This window comes from Aethina tumida, chromosome 1 (assembly GCF_024364675.1).
Source record: "Aethina tumida isolate Nest 87 chromosome 1, icAetTumi1.1, whole genome shotgun sequence".
Lineage (NCBI taxonomy): Eukaryota > Metazoa > Arthropoda > Insecta > Coleoptera > Nitidulidae > Aethina > Aethina tumida.
In genome coordinates, this window is record NC_065435.1 from 66,868,877 (window position 1) to 66,888,690 (window position 19,814).

The 19,814-nt window shown below is 30.3% G+C and overlaps 5 protein-coding genes across 10 annotated transcripts; 3 read left to right on the top strand and 2 right to left on the bottom strand.

Annotated features, from left to right (window-relative positions):
- Positions 1-28: 28 nt before the first annotated feature.
- LOC109608765 (putative ATP synthase subunit f, mitochondrial) lies at positions 29-929 on the bottom strand. Its single transcript, XM_020025306.2, has 3 exons — positions 769-929; positions 573-671; positions 29-270 (listed from the first exon to the last, which is right to left on the bottom strand). The coding sequence occupies exons 1-3, from the start codon at positions 845-847 to the stop codon at positions 125-127; spliced, it is 324 nt and encodes a 107-aa protein (XP_019880865.1). The 5' UTR covers positions 848-929; the 3' UTR covers positions 29-124.
- Positions 930-1,079: 150 nt separating this feature from the next.
- LOC109608764 (DCN1-like protein 3) lies at positions 1,080-7,305 on the top strand. Of its 2 annotated transcripts, XM_049961872.1 has the most exons (5): positions 1,080-1,493; positions 1,574-1,762; positions 3,325-3,611; positions 3,666-3,931; positions 5,328-7,305. In XM_049961872.1, the coding sequence occupies exons 2-5, from the start codon at positions 1,684-1,686 to the stop codon at positions 5,674-5,676; spliced, it is 981 nt and encodes a 326-aa protein (XP_049817829.1). In that variant the 5' UTR covers positions 1,080-1,493; positions 1,574-1,683; the 3' UTR covers positions 5,677-7,305. The 2 variants fall into 2 exon arrangements, with proteins under 2 accessions (XP_049817829.1, XP_019880864.2); XM_020025305.2 differs by having other exon boundaries at positions 1,080-1,762.
- Positions 7,306-7,365: 60 nt separating this feature from the next.
- LOC109608702 (ankyrin repeat domain-containing protein 13D) lies at positions 7,366-14,739 on the bottom strand. Of its 5 annotated transcripts, none has more exons than XM_049961871.1 (11): positions 14,509-14,739; positions 14,274-14,409; positions 13,267-13,437; positions 12,206-12,349; positions 11,494-11,671; positions 11,191-11,416; positions 10,437-10,716; positions 10,218-10,379; positions 8,954-9,054; positions 8,811-8,899; positions 7,366-8,489 (listed from the first exon to the last, which is right to left on the bottom strand). In XM_049961871.1, exons 1-11 carry the CDS (start codon positions 14,605-14,607, stop codon positions 8,261-8,263), a joined length of 1,815 nt encoding a protein of 604 aa, XP_049817828.1. In that variant the 5' UTR covers positions 14,608-14,739; the 3' UTR covers positions 7,366-8,260. The 5 variants fall into 5 exon arrangements, with proteins under 5 accessions (XP_049817828.1, XP_049817826.1, XP_049817825.1 ...); XM_049961869.1 differs by having other exon boundaries at positions 10,212-10,379; XM_049961868.1 differs by having other exon boundaries at positions 13,252-13,437.
- A 217-nt stretch (positions 14,740-14,956) lies between these two features.
- On the top strand, positions 14,957-17,123 carry LOC109608725 (uncharacterized). Its single transcript, XM_020025254.2, has 3 exons — positions 14,957-15,204; positions 15,263-15,593; positions 15,931-17,123. Exons 1-3 carry the CDS (start codon positions 14,992-14,994, stop codon positions 16,770-16,772), a joined length of 1,386 nt encoding a protein of 461 aa, XP_019880813.2. The 5' UTR covers positions 14,957-14,991; the 3' UTR covers positions 16,773-17,123.
- Positions 17,124-18,591: 1,468 nt separating this feature from the next.
- LOC109608720 (AN1-type zinc finger protein 2A) lies at positions 18,592-19,754 on the top strand. The gene is made up of 2 exons (XM_049964717.1): positions 18,592-19,045; positions 19,187-19,754. Exons 1-2 carry the CDS (start codon positions 18,817-18,819, stop codon positions 19,609-19,611), a joined length of 654 nt encoding a protein of 217 aa, XP_049820674.1. The 5' UTR covers positions 18,592-18,816; the 3' UTR covers positions 19,612-19,754.
- Positions 19,755-19,814: the final 60 nt, after the last annotated feature.

A 19,814-nucleotide genomic window follows, 5' to 3' on the forward strand; every position in this document is an offset into this window, starting at 1 on the left:
TTAATCTAATTAATAAATAAAAACACACTTTAATTTAGTAGTCTCTATTTTAAGGAAATAAGCAAAACAAAATTACAGAGTGTATGACATATAATAATGGAACTACTAAAACCTCATCAAAAGTTTAGTGGTATTTGTAGTTTCTGTGGTGTTTCAACTTTCCGTAGTTGAGGAAGTAGAAGACACCCATAGAAGCGAAAACGACCTGCAAAAATGGAGCAATTCCTCCCCTCTTTGGTTGAACATACTTATGTTGCCATCTCCAAAAAGCTGAAAAATTATATTAATTAGAAAAAATTGTTATACATTATGAAGTTATGTAATGATTAGTTTATTAGTATCATTTTGTACGAAAAAAGGTAATATTAAAACAAAATTATAGATATTTTATTACATAATTTAAATATAGTTTGTCAACAGAAATTTGTCGATATACAGATAATTTGATATGATTGTTCCTATGATTACAACTAATACTACAAGAAATTATATTAATTAATAACTTTTAGAATCAATTTGACAAGATAAATGAGGGTCATCTCACTGCAAAACAAAAAGTACTTATTTCTTACCACGGCTCAAAGCACCTCCAATTGCTTGGGGAGACTTATTGCGGCGAGACAACCAGCTTCCAATTTCTGATATTTTGACCTGGGCAAAAGGGGTATCAGCTGAAACAAAAAAATTGTTAGACATATTATGTAATGATGAAAGGTTAGATTTTCGGGGTTAACATCCGGGATTTCATAGCGGCCGTTATTGTTTTACCTTTTCCGTAGTAACGTGCCGGATCGTAAGGTCCGTGAACTTTTGGATTGTATTCGGCTGGATAATCGCCCAACGCCATTTTCGCCGATTTCTAAAATTTAGCAGGCGTAATGAAATGTCAATCTGGAAATGAGAAGTGGCGCTGTCGTCGATTGTGATTTGAGCGACGTACTGTAGCAATTAAATATCTAAAATAATAATTTATGGCTTAACATAATAATTTAAACAATGATAAACAATGATAATTTTATATATAGTAAAAATATAAAAAATAATTGAAAGCAATTGTCTTCTAATTGATACAACGAATATTCGTCTGGAACAATTGCCGTAATTTCATACACGATCAAACAGCTGGAAATGTCAAGAAACGAATCGAGTTGAACCTTTTTTTATTAAAGTGGACACACATAAGTTGTGAGTTTATTAACAGTACATTTAAGTTAAATAATCAAATGACTAAAATGTAAGGAAAAAATCACTTTCAAGAAATTCAACGGAAAGTGTAGAAGTGCAAGAAATTCTTAAGCCCGTTAAGTGTCAAAAGATGTGTTTTTATTATTACCCAGTGGAAAACCTTAAATTTGTTTATAGTTGATTCAATACGTTTTTGTATATAAGGAAATATGATTCCAATTCCGCGCAGACAAGCACAAACCTGTTTAGTTTCGCGCTGTTTACGTGGGCCGACGAATATTTATATGTGAAATTCTCTGCGTGAAAAGGTAAATAAACAGTGGTGGTGATGGTTTTAACGAGACTCCACTAAGAAACGTTAAATAACACGAAACAACTGCGGGTATAGGTCACATGCGTTTTTAAAATTGATGTGAAACACCTGGGCAATGCCATTGAGCTTATCAGAGAGACGGTGGAGGAGACCCGCAAGGTTTGGTTTGTTGTTTTTGCCCTCAAATGGGCAATTGCCTGACCTGTTTCAAGGAGCCTGCATCTACGGCCCTGGACAGCACTACCCCAAACTGTCATAAAGAAGGTAAGATTTTTGTCGGTCAGGCCATTTTAATTAATTGAAAAAGTAAAAGAATATTTGATGTTTTATATCTGGAATTTTTTGGTCTGCAGTAAAATATTCTCTGTATAAATTGTTTAATCAATGATAAATAAATCTTATCTTATATTTTCTTTCCATGTGTTTTTTTTTTAAATATTCAAAGGAATGTTGTCACCATTTGTGTAAATTCAGCAATATATTGAACAGCAATTAATTATATTTATATTGTGTATATCTATACTGTAATTTTAGAGATAAATCATTATTACTATGGAACATACAATCATTTATTTATTTTATACAAAAGTTAAAATGTTTTAAGAAAAATCAAGAGTTCTAGAGAGTAAACAAAAAGTTATAAAATTTACAAAATCAACAAACAAATACTTCTAATATTTAAAAAATTATATAGAAATGTTATCATGAGCAACTTCGAAAAGAATAGAGCAATTTTATTTATAGTTCTAGGTTAGATTACATTAGGTTAAAAATTGATTGGAATTGGAAATTACGTCTTTTAATGATCTTTTATAATAAAACTATTTTTTTTATAATTTTTCTATTTTAGAATTATTATCTGAAAAAATATATATTTTAGAAAATGATATTAAGGGGCACATTTAGTGTAATATTTTGAAAAATTGAAATTTTTTTTAAATATTTTCAATACCTTATAAAATTTCAAATGAATATCTCAAATAGTTTTTAAGTTACTAATATGATTAGGTATCACAATTGCTGTGATGTATGAATGCAGTGCTTCATATAACAATTTCGGGCCCATGATTGAAAGTGCATTTGAAATAAATAGACGTTTAAGGCCTGTGCCTTCTGGGTATCGGAATAATCAACCATTTTATCTTTAAATACGTTTTTCTCGAAACTACATTTTTCAAATTTTCTGCGGTTGTAACTTGAGACAATCCTCCAGTTTTTCGATTGAAGTCCAAAAATCACATACAATTTCACTTGTTACATTTCAATTTCCTTTCACAATCATGGGTAAAGGTGTAGACAATACCTTCTAAATTAATACACTTTTTTTTTAATTGAGCCACGATGAAGGCCGCAATCACTGCAGCATTAGAGGACCTTTTTTATTTAGTGACTTGCGAAGTGAATTTCACTGTATATTGATTACTTATATACAAATGTATCCTCCAAATGTTATTGATGCAGTATTTTTCTTTAAATTATTCCCAAAAATTTTTTAGGCAGTAACACTAGATGTACCCCTTAAATTCTTGATTTATATTTTTGATTCACTCACCTTATAAATGCTGGTTTAGTTATCAATTCTTGTATAGATAAAGATAAATAAAAGTAGATTTAGTCTCTTATTAATTTTCCATTAAACAAATTAAACCCCGTCCATTTAAAACGATTCTTTATCGTCATTTAATAACTGACCACAAAATAGAAAATACATAAACATTTATCAATCTAATTCCCAGAACAATTAATATACAATTTAGATATTCAATTACGCCCCCCCCCCCTCTTTAATTTCGTCGAGACAATTGACAATAACCGATTTGTAACAGAAATGACCGAGGCAGCTCGTCTGTATCCAGCGCCGAGTCATGTGCCAGCGTCCTGCGCCCCAACGGACGCGACCCAACTGAGCAACGGTAATCACCTGGGCGGCGGCCTGGGATCAGTTCTCGGATCGACCGGTGTGCCGCCCGTACTGTCAGACATCGCCGCCTCGGCGCCTGCCATCACCAAATTTTACCCGACTGTCGGACGACGCGTCCAAAGCAAAAGCGCCCCCGCCATGGGTACCACGGACAGCAAACCGTCCGATTCTCGGTTGAACGCTCTCTTCGAGGTGAGAATTCAGTGAAATGTCATTAGATTTTTTGTAATGACGTTTACATTTTAGACGTACAAGGACGAGTGCGAGGACACGATCCTCGCGGAAGGCATCGAACAATTGTGCAAGGACCTGCAGGTGTCGCCAGACGACTTCAAAGTGCTGGTGCTCGCGTGGAAGCTGAACGCCGAACAGATGTGTCGATTCACGCGGGTCGAATTTGTGAATGGTCTGAGGTCGATGAGGGCCGATTCGATTAAAAGTATTCAAACTAGGTTGCCGGAAGTGGTGGCCGACGTTGAACAGAACGACGAGCAATTCAAAGACCTTTACAGGTTCAGTATTTTTTAATTTGTTTAGAAATTTTAAGGTTTTTTACGGTTCAATAATTTTACTTAACTTTTCCTTTATAAAATTATGTTTTAAATTTATCAGTTTTTGTTAACTTTATTATTATGATTATGAGTAGTATATAAGACAAAAATTCTTGACATAATTTAAATTTTTTTATTATTATTTATATTATTTGGTTCGTAATATGTCATGTCCCAAGTTGGTTGTTTTCGATAGGTAAAGAAAAACTGAATTAAATGTCTAAGGTTAATTTTTTTTAATGTTATTTAAAGGAAATGTATTTTTTCAACCAAGATTACAGTTATTACATTTTTTCAAAATTGGTAAAAAGTTGCTTTTTGTGAATATTTTAGTCAGAGATATTAAAAACCAGTTTGCGACAATCAATGTTTTAAAAAAGTGAGTTCTAACACTTAGTCAGTTTTTCTTACTCTGATCTGGAAATGCAGTAACTGAAAGTAAGCAGCATAACATGAAAAATTGACAATTCTAATGTGACCATAAGTTGCATATTGATCATCAATACCTTAGTGATTTATAAGCATAATGCACATATACATGTGCATGATTTTTAACATTTTTATGACAATATAGTATCATAAATTACTATGAAATTAACTTTCCTCAAGAATTTTACTTTACTTTAAATTTCCATAAAAATATATTTATTATTTTTTATATTTTACTTTACTTTAAATTTCCATAAAAATATATTTTGTATTTTATTGAATCAAAACACTACATCTTTATAATCTTAAAACTGGTCAAAATTGTTAACAGATGTAATTTCATTCAGTTTTCATAATTTTTCAAGTTACATTGTGTGTATTATTTTTAGTATAATTTTAATATTATATATTCTTCCCAATTATTATGTTATTAACTTTCCTCAAGAATTGTTTTAAATTCTCTTGAAAATTATATTTACTTATTAAATAATTCATATTGTTATTTAATTTTTAATCTTATAACTTATTAAAATATTGTAATATTAAAAATGGTCACAATTCTTAACATTTCATCGATTTTTCATAATTTTTGAAATCTAATCTCTACATTTTTAAAATTACTTATATATTATCTTAAATTTTGATTCTACGATGCTTAATGATACTTAAATTCTTTCAATTTTACGTTTAATGAAATATAAATACCCCTAATTCTCTTTTTGCACGAATTTGATGTAATACGATTTTTTATAGTCTATGCATTTTTCTTGAATCACATATTATAATATTATTTTCTTTTTTCAAAGTATAATCATTTTTTATAATATGTGTAATGTGTAATTTTATATTAATTAGATTTAGATTTAGATATACATATATATACATATATATATATATATATATATATATATATATTGTTTTTCGATAGATTTACCTTCCGGTTCGGCTTGGACACGGCGGCCGGCCAACGAATCCTGCCCACTGACATGGCGACGGTACTTTGGCGGCTCGTGTTCACGGTCAGGGAGCCGCCTATACTTGGCCGTTGGCTACGTTTCCTCGACACACACCAATCAATCAGGGGTATACCGCGCGACACGTGGAACATGTTCCTCAACTTCGCCGAAGCGGTCGGTGACGATCTCAGCTGTTACGACGACAACGAAGCCTGGCCCAGTTTGTTCGACGATTTCGTCGAATACGAGAACGACCAAGCGAACCAAAACATCTCGAAGGAGAAGGAATGTGACGATAGGCTCATTCAACAGGACAATTGAGAATGTGCCGATTAAATTGAAATGTCGCACGATACGATAAGAGTGCCACTTCGCATGTTTCGTGTGGATGAACATTTCCCAATTTCGTTTCGTTGCTTGCCGAATTCTGAGCCATTTTCAATTTACATAAAACTAATATTTTTGTATGACACGTCGGCTAATAGTGTGGCAATCCTTACTGTATCGTGACCAAGACTGACAGAAACATATACAAATAAGTGTGCACGTTTCTTAATGTTCAGATGTATAGATTAAAGAATGCTTGTGGTGGATTGTTTCGAAAATTTGTTCCATCAGTTTTCGGTACGGTCGAGCCATTAGTTATCAGTCTTGTAAGTTACATTCGTGATATTACTTAGATGTTTAAGGGTAAGGTACAAAAAGTGTTCGGTTGGGAATTTTCACTTAAATATATTTTATGGCGCAAACAATTATAAGGAATTGTTACCCAACCATGACGAACCATCTGCTTTGTTCTGATCAAATCAGATACCTCTCTACACAAACCGTTACATCACGTCACAAAAGGTTTGGCGTTCAGATTGGTGATCCACAAAATTACTGCAAAAGTATTTTCAAAAACAAAACATAGTTATAGGTATTAAAGAAATATTTTTAATAAAAATCCGTCGATTCTGCTTCGTCGTCCCAAAAAATGTTTATGTACAAATTTGATGATGGAGTAGCAAACGGGCGAATGGGATTTTTTTCGTTTATTTAACATGGATGTTACTTCATTTATTATTCGTCCGTCACGCTACTTTTCCGGTGTGTATCATTCTAAACTTGACTCTTTATGTTGCTTTAGATGTATTGTGATGTTTCGTTTAATGAGAGTGATATTAGGCAAACAAAAACATGTGCCTGTGCATTTCTTTTTTCAACAGCAAATGTTTTGTTCATTTCGTTCTGCATACGCGGCCATTTCTTATCTTAAGTATTTCAGAGCCGTCCAAAATTACAAAAAAGAAAATAAAAAATGAATCAGTAATATTGAATATTATGCATCTACTATTCAGTTTCGTTTGGAAATGGCCTACAAATGTCAGTATAAGTATCATAGAACAAGTAATTTTATTACTGAAGAAACAAAAACAGTTTTGATATATAATTGTCAGTGTGAAGTTACTTGTTTGTGTGCATCTGTTGTGGTTGTCCCCCCATAAATGGTCATGTTCTTTTTTGTGATATTTTATTATCAGTACAAGAAAACATTCAATTTTCTTGCGCAGATGATTTATAAAAGCACTATCAATAATTACTTACATGAGTGTGCATAAATACAGTAAGTTTTAATGTCTCATAGTATACATTTATTTTATTACAAAGATGTGGTTTGTAGAAATAAGTTTTAACATTCAATTTTAGTGCAATAATGACTCAACACTCGTGTAACTAATTTTTCAACCTGAAAGATATATTTTTATTGGAGTTTCTGAAAATGCTTCATTTTTTGAGTGTATTTGTCTTGGATATAAGACTGAAATTTTTGTCTTTTAGGTGCTGATAAGAGATTATTCGATTGTCATCATTTTTAATAGTTTAAACGAGAATATTTATTTAGTTTTTTTAATTGTAGATATTACTGTATATTTGAATGTTTTGTGAATAAAGGATTATTATGAACAATTTGAACATTTTTCATTGGTGTTTGTTGGTGGTACAATAAAGTAAATAAAACTCAATGAATGGAAGAAATGATTTGTTTTTTTAGTGAAATACATTTATATTGTTAAAACCATAAATTTCAAACCTTGTTATAATAAATATAGGAACTACTAAATAAATTATCATATACAAGTAACAAATACATATTTATAATATTACAATTTTATAAACAAAACAATATAAAATAATTAACTACATAAATTCTTTGTCCTTAATTTTGTAACATTAATTGAATCAAAAATTTCTTTACAACTTTGGCTAATATAAATAACTAAATAATAATAAGTCAAAAAATAAGAGTCATTTAAAAGGATATAACGTATTTGACTCTAAAAATTAAAAGTAACAGTCTTTTTTTCAATACTTGACTTATAATGAGCCTTTGATAACTGGAATTTATTAATGAATTATTAAAAATTATCGGCTATTATTTTATATCCTTTTAAAATAGTAAATTATTATTATATATCACCATTGATTAGTATTAACGTTATAGAAAAATGGTTATTGATTGATAAACAATGAGTTTTTACATACCATCATCTATAATTCATAATTACATCTAAGTAATGAAGTGCAAATGAGGTATTTAAAATATTTCGTTACAAAATGTATCACTTCAGAATTATTAATGATCCCCAGTTACAGAGACATACATTTTAATTTAAACAAAAGAAAATTCTTTACTCTTTTAAAACACCAACATCATAGCAAGAACACGAATTGCGTTTCCTCGAAAATTATAAACGTATTCAGAATATACATGTTTCAATAAGAATTCTAAACTGTTTAATGGGCACGCATTGATCGGTCGCACCCGTCCCGAATTCGGGACGATAAATAAGTAAAAAACGCGATGTCTGCGTATTGCTCGGTAAAAATCAATATAGCCCCGCCCCGTTACATAAGTACCGATCTACTTTTCGGTAAGCGACAACCGCAACACATCTTCAAGCATCAGTTCCTCCTCCTCCTCCTTCTTTCGACGTTCCTCCTCCTCCTTTTTGCGCTGCTGTTCGGACAGCATCAACGCCAAGCGCAGTTCAGAGTCCAGATCCGTGTCCGTTTCTGCGTCCACGTCGTTCGACACGAGGTCTACGCCGCCTACATTTTGCTGATACAGCTCTAAGCTAGCTTGAATAGCTCTACGGAAAAATACGGTGGAATGAATGATTTAACGGAAAGTGAAGTTATAGAGAATTAACAAATATCACTTGTATAATGTTTTTAAGTAGTTAATTTAATATAATAACAAATAATATGATACCATTACCGATTAAATAAGCAAATTTAGCAATAAACTACAATTTCGTAAGCAACAAACAAGCAACATTGTTATACTGACATTTTCTTTTTATGAACCTTATACTTTAACGACGCACGTAATGAATTCGGTTCTGGTGTTTTAGACACTCTTAAAACAAGCAGAAAATTTAAACGACTTCTTGTAAAATATATAATTTTACCTCTGCAGTTGACGTTCCTCTTCCCCAACGAAGTTTGGTGTGGCTGGTCTGGACGGTTTTTGAGCCTTTAGCGCTTCCCAAATGTCGACCTGAAGTGAAAAACACCGAATATTTTACGATTTAATTAAATTGAATAATTTTACCTCTTCCTTTTCCGTTCCCACGTCAATGAGACTTTGTTGGATCGCGAACTGAAGCAAGTCGTCCTCCTCTTCTATGAACGGCCTTCTACTATCAGCACCAGCTAAAAACAAATTGTATTTATAACAATATAATAACATGAACATATCATGTAGAGTATACAGTTTTTAGTAATAATGATCTAAATCATATGAAAAATAAATTAAGGTAAGACGCAAATCAGAGGTAAACAAATATCATTTCAAGCAATGCAAGTTTAAAAGAATCAGGAAATAATTGCTTCTTACGTTCAATTGATAACAAAAAAAATAATTATAATATTACAAGCCATACCAGAAAATATTTGTCTTATATACATTTTTTTCAAAAAATCACTTATTTACTAGTTTTAAAAAATTGATTATTCTTCAGTATTTGATTTTGTCATTTATTTTGGGTGTTCTAGATTAGAAAAAAAGTAATTGGATACCAAATCAGGATCATACAGTAGATGTGCCTTCAAATTGACCTTTTGAATACACTAAAATCCTGTTGTTAAATTACGAAAACTTGTATTGTCTTAATGGTTAGACTGTAATAATTACATCTCAGAAGGGCTTGAGTAAAACTTTTTTTAAAACTCTTCCAGTAGCGAGACTCTCAATTCCGATAATCTTAAAGGGAAACTCAGAATCACTTGACTAAATGCCAAACTGTCTGGTTTCTGATAGAATTGGTGTATTATTTTATAAATTGTATTATATACAGTGAGACTGAAAAAAGTATAAACTAAACAACAATAAGAAATACTTCTTCTTATCTAACCTAATCACCCAATTTTAGCTAACACCGAATAGAGAATAAAAATATCTTCCTAATGAGGTATCACAAGACTACCATCAATTAAAAAATAATTGATAGAGCTACTGGACCATTTGGGTCTTCTTGGTAAGTATAGTTAGATTGATAACACTGTATATGGTTTTTGTTCAAACTGTTAATTTTGACTTAATTAAATAACTACTATTACATACATTTATATTTTTTCTACTGGAAAGAAAGTATATAAATAATAAATATAAATTAATTTAAAAAATATTAGGACAGTATTAAACCAAAAATTTAAATAAACAAATGTCAAGTAACATGTAGCTCTGACATTAGATATACTATTATTAATTTTTATTCGAATTTCAAACCCCAGCGAAAGTTTATGAACATCTTTATCCACCCACAGCCGTAAAAAGCAAATAAAAGTGGAAAAAAACATCCATGCATTACCAGTACCAATCTGCGTGTAATTCGGCGGACATTGGAAGATCGATTCGTCCAGGACGCAGATGAGCCTATCCTCGTCTTGGATCCTGGTTACGTTTGGCACTTCGGAATCAATGGCGAATATGTTGCCGAACGTTATTCTGGCGTTCAGTACATGGAATAGAGGAATCTCTGCGGAACAGGCATGATTATCAATAGCTATAACGCAAACAACAAACGGAACCATACCGATTTTGACTGGGAACCCGGACGGTAATTGCATTTGAATGAAGTCCTTGAGTTTGGCGAAGTGTGAACTCGATATGGCCATGAGATCAACGATCGGTAATATCTGTTCGGGAAGTGACAATGGATAACGTTCGCACAACCACAGATTCGCCTTGAACTTTTGAACCTTCACGTTAACCTCCTTCGGCCGTCCGATGTCTCTGCCGCGCAGATCCACCGTACGATCGAAGTACTCCTCCGGTGTGATGTTGCACGGGTTACTCGAATTCGTGAACTCTTTCTGAAAATTAAAGAAAGATCAGTTTTGTCTCGTTCTCTTTGGGCAGGACATTTCAGAGGGATTGAAAAATCGCGGAAATATTCACGAAAACTAAGTTTTGGCAAATTTTGAAAACAAATTTTTAACACACCTTAATTGTAAATATCTCTACCTAAAAATTTCGAGACTGAAAATTTAATAATTGATTTTGTCTGGAAAAATCAAGCTTTTTCAAAAATATATAATTTGTAATATATTAAATTACTTTTAGCTCAGATATAAAGATATTTAATATTTTCGTCCATGAAACATGTGAAAAAAGCTATTCCAGATATAAAGATATATTTTAAAAGTCCCTTTAAAACGTTTTTACTTCTTATCAAATTTAATTAATTAAATAAAATTTTTACACTTTTTGAAATCTGCCAAAAGTCAGTTTTTTTCTAGTTGATCTAGAATGCAACAGTCAAAAACACCCTGAAGGTCCTCTCTTACCGTTGGTGTTGTAACGGTGGACTCATTCTCGGTGATTTCGGCGATTCCGAGGAAGTTCTGCAGCGGTGTCCGGTTGCTTTTGCTGCGTGCCTTGTCGGTTTCTGTCAGATGTTCCGTCCTCGTTTTCGTCACGAATTCCACGTTGGAAGCGGCGAACACCTTGCACTCGTATCCGTTTATCGATTCGGTTTTATCTGATCGCCAGCCCCACATACCCGCTTTATTCCTGTCATTAAAATTAAGTTAAGTTATTAACTTGTTGCTTTCAAAAGTTCTATATTGATGAAAATATATTAATGGTACCTTTCGAAACTGATTTTTTCGGTGTCTACAAACGAGGTAACAATCGGTGTGGTAAGACGTTGAGATACGGTCTCTTCATGCGGAATAAGAATGCCAAGTGCCTCGTCCGGCGCTCGCATTTGTTCACAGTAGACTTGTTGGAGATCATGGTCAATTTCCATCATTGTAGCACCATCGTCTGTAAGAATAAGAAACTTTAGGTGTATTTATTTAAAGCAATGAAAGTTTTTTACATCCTATTAAATCCTACACTAAAAATACGTAGTCCATTCAAGTAACATACAGCGTAGTTTAAAACAATGATGTCTAATTTGTTCAATTAAACGTTATTGAAATTTGATTAAAATGAAACTTGTGAATCTTATACACTGAACAGACTAGAATTACTCAGAAATATTTTTTGAGCATTCATACTTCATTACTAAATCTAATAATCATGTAAATGTTAACATTTTAATTGAATGAATTGATTTGTGCTGATTAATCAATGGACAAATGTAAAATAATTTACGCAAATTTACAAGTCGCAGTAGCCAACAAGCCAAATGTGTTCTACTCAACAAAAAGCGGCACAATTTACCGATATTTTTAAAGGATTTCAATTTATAGATGTAACTTCTCTGACTTCTAACGACCGGACAAATCGAGATTGCTAAACACACATAAATATAGTTTTAACATGGATTTAATAAAATCGTCGGAGTACGCTTACTTTGCCCCTGGAAAATGTAGCTTCTGTTGCCTCTTTGCCAGCTGCTGTGGTCGAAACCTAGGAGGGTTGTGTCCACCCTAACGTTCGATCCTTGTTTGTAGACTTTGTATGTGTCACTAGGACACATCCTTGACACCAGTGGAACTGGAAAATTCATCAAAAACTTTCATACAAGAACGTCAACTTTTATTTCAATTCACTTAATCATTTTTACATACTCAGTGATAAAAATATTAGTACTTTAGAAGGTATTTTATATATATTATAATATATACTACATATATATATATATATATATATATATATATTATTTTTTAATTTACCGAAATCTCATATTATTCCATATACAAATTTATTATTATAAATACTTTTAAATACAGACGAATTTAAAATTCAAAGATTTTTGTTATTCATTTATAAAAAAATAATTCTTGATATTTTACATTTTTAATTAGATATAAAACTTAACTATTTTTTTCTTATTTTTCATTAAAAAACCTTACCTTACACATAATACATATAATAAACTTACAAAAATAAAGAGCAAATTATTATATTATAAATTTAATGCATATGACACTAAAAATAAATTAATACTATATTTTGTGTTGATTTGATATAAACAATATTCAAAAAGAAAACCATTTAATGCAAATTTAATTAGTAATCAATGTTTAAATTCAGATAAAGTTCATGCAAAACAAAAAATACGAAGCGATGAAAATGCTCATGTATAATGATACAAATTTTTGGTGTACAATAAACAAAAACCTTCATATAAGTGACTTGTGTATTTTATTTAATAATTCAATAAACAAAACAGAATATTAAATATATATTATATAAAACAATTACATCCTGTGAAAGTGTCATAGTCCAACCAAAATTGCTTTAAGTAATACACATTAATAATAATCAAACTGAATTGAAATTCCATCTTGGTGAATCACTTATAGAAGTGCATGCAGTTTATCGACACACAGACAAAAATGATTTCGCTGTCAAACAGATTATCTACTTCGTGTTCGCGTTTTGCATAAACTCACCGTCGGTTACCTTACCCCAACTGGTGAACTCCCACTTCATTTCAACGTAGAAGTCGGGCGCTTCCTTGAGTCGTTGCAGCAACTCCGGAATGCCTGCCATCCGACTCGAGTAACGTTGGAAGTCGCGCCGTTCGAGCACCAGATGCAGAAGTTCTGGGTCGCCGGTCGCCACCGCCTCTTGTACAACTAAAAATAAAACAATACATATAATATATTCCAAAATCATGTTTATATGTCTTTATTCAGTAGAAAATATCTCAAGTTTAAATTATCCAAGCCTGAATGTTTTTGGTATCATATAAAGGTTAATTGAATTTCCTATTCATTTTATTTTTTTATATAACATTTTTAAATTTTATCACTTTGGGTGTTATTAATGATATGAGCGAATATTGTATTGTATATCAAGTTTGATTCACAGTAATAGAAGAGTTCAGGATAAATTATAAATGCATAATAATTACATATTTACAAAAAATTTTACAGAATTATCAAAGATATTAAATGTAATAAGAATTGACACAGTTGAGAAATTATTGGAGTTTATAATCTCATACAAAAAATAAGAATTTGCGTAATTGTTGTAAATTTCTATAGGGATCACTGAAGTTCAATGTTGAATAAATTATTTATCTCTATTTTTTCTTTATAATAGTGCAGAATACAAACACCAAAACTGCATTAATTGATAATATTATTAAATTATTAATATGCAATTTGTTTTAAACAAAAATAGAAATTATAAATATAATAGATACTAATCTTCTTTATTAAAAATATACATCCTATATATGAACTTTGTTCAAAATAGTTATTATTCTGTTTTATTATCTTAAGAATTAAATGTTATATAGTGAAATATGTATAATTAATAAATTTGAATACAAATATTAGTCAGTGACTAAATAAGCATTACTGTGGCTTATGACTCATGTATAAGTATGTTCAACTATCACCATAAAATAATTGGATATGGGAGAAAAACAATTATAAATATAGGATTATAATTTTTATCCAATTACCTGTCCAACCATCACTATTTTCAACATTGACATTGGCTTCACTATTCAATAATACCCTCGACGACTCTAGGAATCCAAGAGTTACCGCCAACATTAAGGGTGTTCTGCCCCTAACATCTTTTTTCTCCTTGTTATGCTACAAAAGAGTAAATTTATATCAACATATCGAATTAAAATAAACCAACTATTAAACAATGAAACTGTGGCATTTCACAGTAATATAAACACCACTTACTAGCTTCTTGGCCAATTCATTTTGCAATGTTTGATAATCATTTTGCCATACCAACCAATGTAAGGGAAAATCAGCCTTGATTTGGTCAATATGAACCATTTTCTTTTTATCTACCGCAAGCTAATGCAACCTAACAGCTATAAACATTATTCTACTGCGAAATTTTAATTAAAACATCTGATTTTCACTTAAATTAATATAATCTGACAGTTCTGCTATCTGACACTCGCCATATTTATGTATACGTCAAAATTTATTAGAGTAACTTCACATTATCCTGGTTTAACAATTTTAAAAAATACAAGTTTAGGAAATAATTTTTGTATGCAAAATTAACTAAATGATACAATACTTTTTTAAATTACTCAGGCATGTTATTAGAATAAATTTAAGTAAACCATCAACTAAAGGGAGTTAAATAGATGACTTGATATAAAACTACCTTAAGAGGTAGTTCTGTTGGAAACCTATTAGATTGTATGAATGCCATCAGTAGATCAAACGTACCAGAGTCAAAATTTGAATCTGACATACTTTTGTATTATAACCTTCACAAATCGATTATTTAAAATGTTAACGAAATTACATTTTTTACATTCATTAGTACTTTATCGTGTCGCATTCGCGTTTGAAGACCTTTACAACATCCGAGATAATTCACAAGATATGATTGAAAGAGGGAAAGTTCAATACCAGGTAAATTAATTAAGAATGTTAAAAAATTATTTTTTCACCGTAAAAATTCATTTTCTAGTTGTTAAAAGAAAGAGGTAGTTTACCCCAATACGGAAACTGTTGGAAAGGAGCAGTTGAACACATAAATGAAGGTTGCCGATACTTATCTGAAGATACACAAAGTGATATTGCATTACATATTACAAATTGTTTCTTAGAAATGTCTGGACATGAAACGTATAACTGTGAACTCGATAAAAAACCTAATTTACGTTCAATTTGTATTAATAATATGTCTGATAGGGCGTTCAATGTTTACACTGAATTTTACACCCATACTCAAAATATTTGTTGGTTTCTAAGAGGGCAAATCTGGCATGAAACAATATCAGAAAATACATTTAAAGTTGGTAAGTTCTGTGGCAAATATGTGTCAATGATAATGAGATTAGTAAAATTATAATTTCAAATTTTTTGCATTTAGATGTACATTGAAATAGGTACAAATAACTACAACTAAAATATTTATTTAATTATAACGGTACAATAATTAATATAGAATAAAATTTTAATTATGATGAAACTCTAAATCAACAATTTAGATTTAATAAAAAGAAAGTTTTTGTTAAAGACAGCTTAAAATTGCATTTTTACATTACATTTACACTTTTCATATTATCTACAGCGTTAATAAATATTAATATTATGTAAACTAGAGTAACTATTGTATAAATATAATTTTTGTAGGAAAACAATTAGAAGAGTCATCAAAAAACCAAGAGTACCTCCTGAAAACGCAACAAGAAAGTTTAGAACTGCAACAGAAGATGTTGAAACATGGAAAGTTTTTAGAAGAAGTTCTTGAAGATCTCTATGTATCAGTTAATGCTCACAGGGAGATTTTAAATGTGATGACAAAAAGCTTGTCCAGAATGCAGACATGGATTATAGGTGAAATATCCTGGATTGATTCCATATTTTTTTACGTTTCAACAATACTTATTGTATTTGTTTTGACGTCAATGAAAAGAACTAATACCGCAAGACTTTATCTATTTTTATTAATGTTTGCTAATTTTATAATCGAACGATTTTTGTGTTCATTTATCACTTATATACAAGACGAACCACACGTTGATGTTTTATATAGTTACGTGTACAGTTGTGTGTGGTATTCCAGATATTTTTTCATGTGTTTGAGTTGTGCAGTTTTTGCATACAAGGTTTATTGTTATCAAGACTTGGAGGAAAAAAATAACGCTTTGTTAAGAGAGTTATCTAAGAAAACTGAGAATGTTTTGGAAAAACTAGAAAATTTAAAAAGCAAATTTAATTTGCTTAATTCCACAGACATTCAATTAGAAAATGAGTCTAAATCTATTAAAGAAAACAGATATTCTTATGAATCTAACATAAGCAACAATTCCCTAAATAATAAAAGCTTTTTAAGTAACAGTGACATTAAAGAAAATATTAATTTATATAGTAATATTTTACCAAGAAGACATAAACATACCTTATATGAAATATCCAACAGTAGGTATAATTTAAGGAGTCGTAATGGTACACCTGAATCTGGTAGTAATTAATTTAAGATAAAAGAATGAACTATTTATGTAATTTTATAAGGCTGACTACTTTTATCATAACTACATCAAGGACTAGTCAACCTCTCGATTGTTTTTATTTAAATATTATTATTTATAAAATTGTGTATATATTCCATTTTAGTTTTAGGAATAATCATCATGCCAACTTTTTTCTTGAATTTTTTCACTTCTCAACAAACTATTGATAGTTTAAATATATATAATGACTGAATTATTATTGATGATGTTATGTGGATCGAATCTCTGAAAATTAATATAATTTAGAAATTTTGTAATAAATGTTTGAACATTGTACAAAATAAATCCATATGTATTTAGAACATACTTAATAAACACACAATGAAATTAAATGTGTTATTTTTTTATTAGACATGATGTAAGCATTACAGATTCAAATCATATATTCTCAGACATGATTCATGTAAATTCTTTCTCTATTTGTATCAATAAGATTGAGCTTATTTCAGAACTTTATCTTACAAAATTTTTATACAAATATTGTAGTGACATTAATATAAAAGATAAGTGTTATCTTAAATTAAAATTAATTAATATTAATTTTATTTTCAAACTAAAAATAATATTCATATAAATTAGTCTTTGTACATAAATATGCAACTTAAAACATATTTTTCCTGTAAAACAAACGGCGTTTGGTCGCAAAAGATGATCGTGCATCGTGAGCAGACAAGTAATTATCAGTCCGTAATTTCTGGATCCAATTTCTGATTATATTAGATCAATTTTAAGAACCGATTCAAATCTTATCGAGACAATACGTCTCAATAACCGCTTCTTTAGTTTTATTTATCTTTATTCGAACCCTTAACCGTCGACGCGCTCTCCGTCGCCTAAATGAACAATCTATCTGAATGGTAAAGGGGCTTTTCGAACCCGAATTATAAAACTAATCGATTTTGGTATGCATTCGAATGGATTCGATTCACAATATATTATTCAAATATGATACTTGCATTCGAATCAAATAATAATTCGTAAGCAAAAAATCAAAATTAGTGAAGAGAGAATACAACATTCCTATTTAAATTGAAACTAATTTGTTGTTTTTAATATTATTATAATATATTTTTTACATATTAATTTTTACTTAAATAATATAAATTAAATATAAATAAATAAAGACATTTTTATAATAATTTATGTAATAAAATATTAAAGCCTTATTAATAATGATACAAATTTGGTAAGTAAAAAATTTATTATACCGTAATCTAAATTATATTCATATATTTACTCTTTACAATAGAATCTATTATTTAATGGATGTAAATTGGATCATAGAAAAACATTCATATACAAACTATTCGATGTAGTATAATAAACCTTCTACTGTGGGAGTCACAGAACGATAACACATTTTTCCTAGCGGATGAATATAACTAGCCATCTAAAATAAATAAGTTGAATCATCAGAATGAGCAGAACGGTTAAAATGGATTCATATTTACAGTTTCTCTTAATTTATTGACCAAATTAAATTAATTAAATTTACGAAACATAGAGGGCACTGTTTCCAAATACTTCCACACAGACTTTCTTATAAAATATTGTTAAATTGAAATTTAAAGAATTTATTCTATAAATTGAACATAATTTGTTTTATGCATGCTTAAATCTGTAGAGATACATATAACAAAGTAAATATTTTATTGTTTTTATTTTATGATTCTATGCAAATAAAAAGAATAAGAAATAGTTTGTTTGAGCAAACTTAAAGAATTTTACACAAAAATATTACAATTGTGAAAATCTGGTGAATTAAGTGTTTAAAGTTGGCAAGAATTTTTGGTTTCATAGATTACTATGTTCCTGTCACTGTCATTTTTTGTTTGTCATCGTTCTCATTAGAAATTTGTTTGTAGAATATTCAGGAAATAATTTCATCCATTTATTGAACATGTTCGTGTCATGATGAATCATTAGGTGTGTTATTCTTAGTCAGTGCACAGTACTAGTCGAATTATTTGTTAGTCGCGTAAACAAAGGTACTGTTCGTAAAAACATGGAATTGCCACATATCGGTCAGCACTGTTCGAAATCCGATTGTAACAAATTGGATTTCTTACCTATAAGATGCGATGCCTGCAACGCTATGTTCTGTGACGAGCATTTTTCATACACCACCCATAATTGCTCCCATGCCTACAAAAAAGACAACCAAGTGCCTGTATGTCCTTTGTGCAACAAACCAGTTCCAGTTAGCAAGGGACAACAACCTGACTTTGTTGTTGGTAAGTTTTTGTATTTAATGTATGATTGAAACAATATTTTTTATATCAATTATAAATCATAATTTATATACTAAAATAATTAGATTATGTATCATTTTATTGTGTAAAATTCATAACATAATCTTTTTCTTTTTGTTTCAGGAGCACACATTGACAACGACTGCCAATCGGATCCAGCGAAAACACGCCGAAAAGTGTTCACCAACAGATGTTCATTTAAAAAGTGCAAAACCAAAGAAGTCATACCTGTGATATGTACTGAGTGTTCATTAAATTATTGCCTTAAACACAGACATCCAGTAGATCATTCATGTGAAGGCAAAGTAGCTAAAAGATCTTGGCTGGTAAACCCACAACGTTCCACTTTAAACAACATGAGTGAAGATGAAGCATTAGCCAGAGCATTGGCTTTATCAATGCAAGATTCTGGAGCTGTTTTCAGTGATAAGAAAAGACAGGAGGAATTGGATTTGGCATTGGCACGACAATTACAATCTGCTGAAAGCACCAGTTCCACCACCACCATTTCAGGAATTTATAGGAGAGATAGATGCAATGTTTCCTAATAGTAACTTTTAACCTGTTGTATATTAAAATATTATTCCATTTTGTACACATTTTACTCTCACTTTGTAATTTAGAATAGTTTACTTTTATTGTTAAATTATTGACTAGGTTTAAGTATAATAAAACTGTTGCATACCTAAAAGAGATTGTCATTAGAAATTTGTTGCAGAACAAAATTTTAATCTTCTATTTATTGAGCATG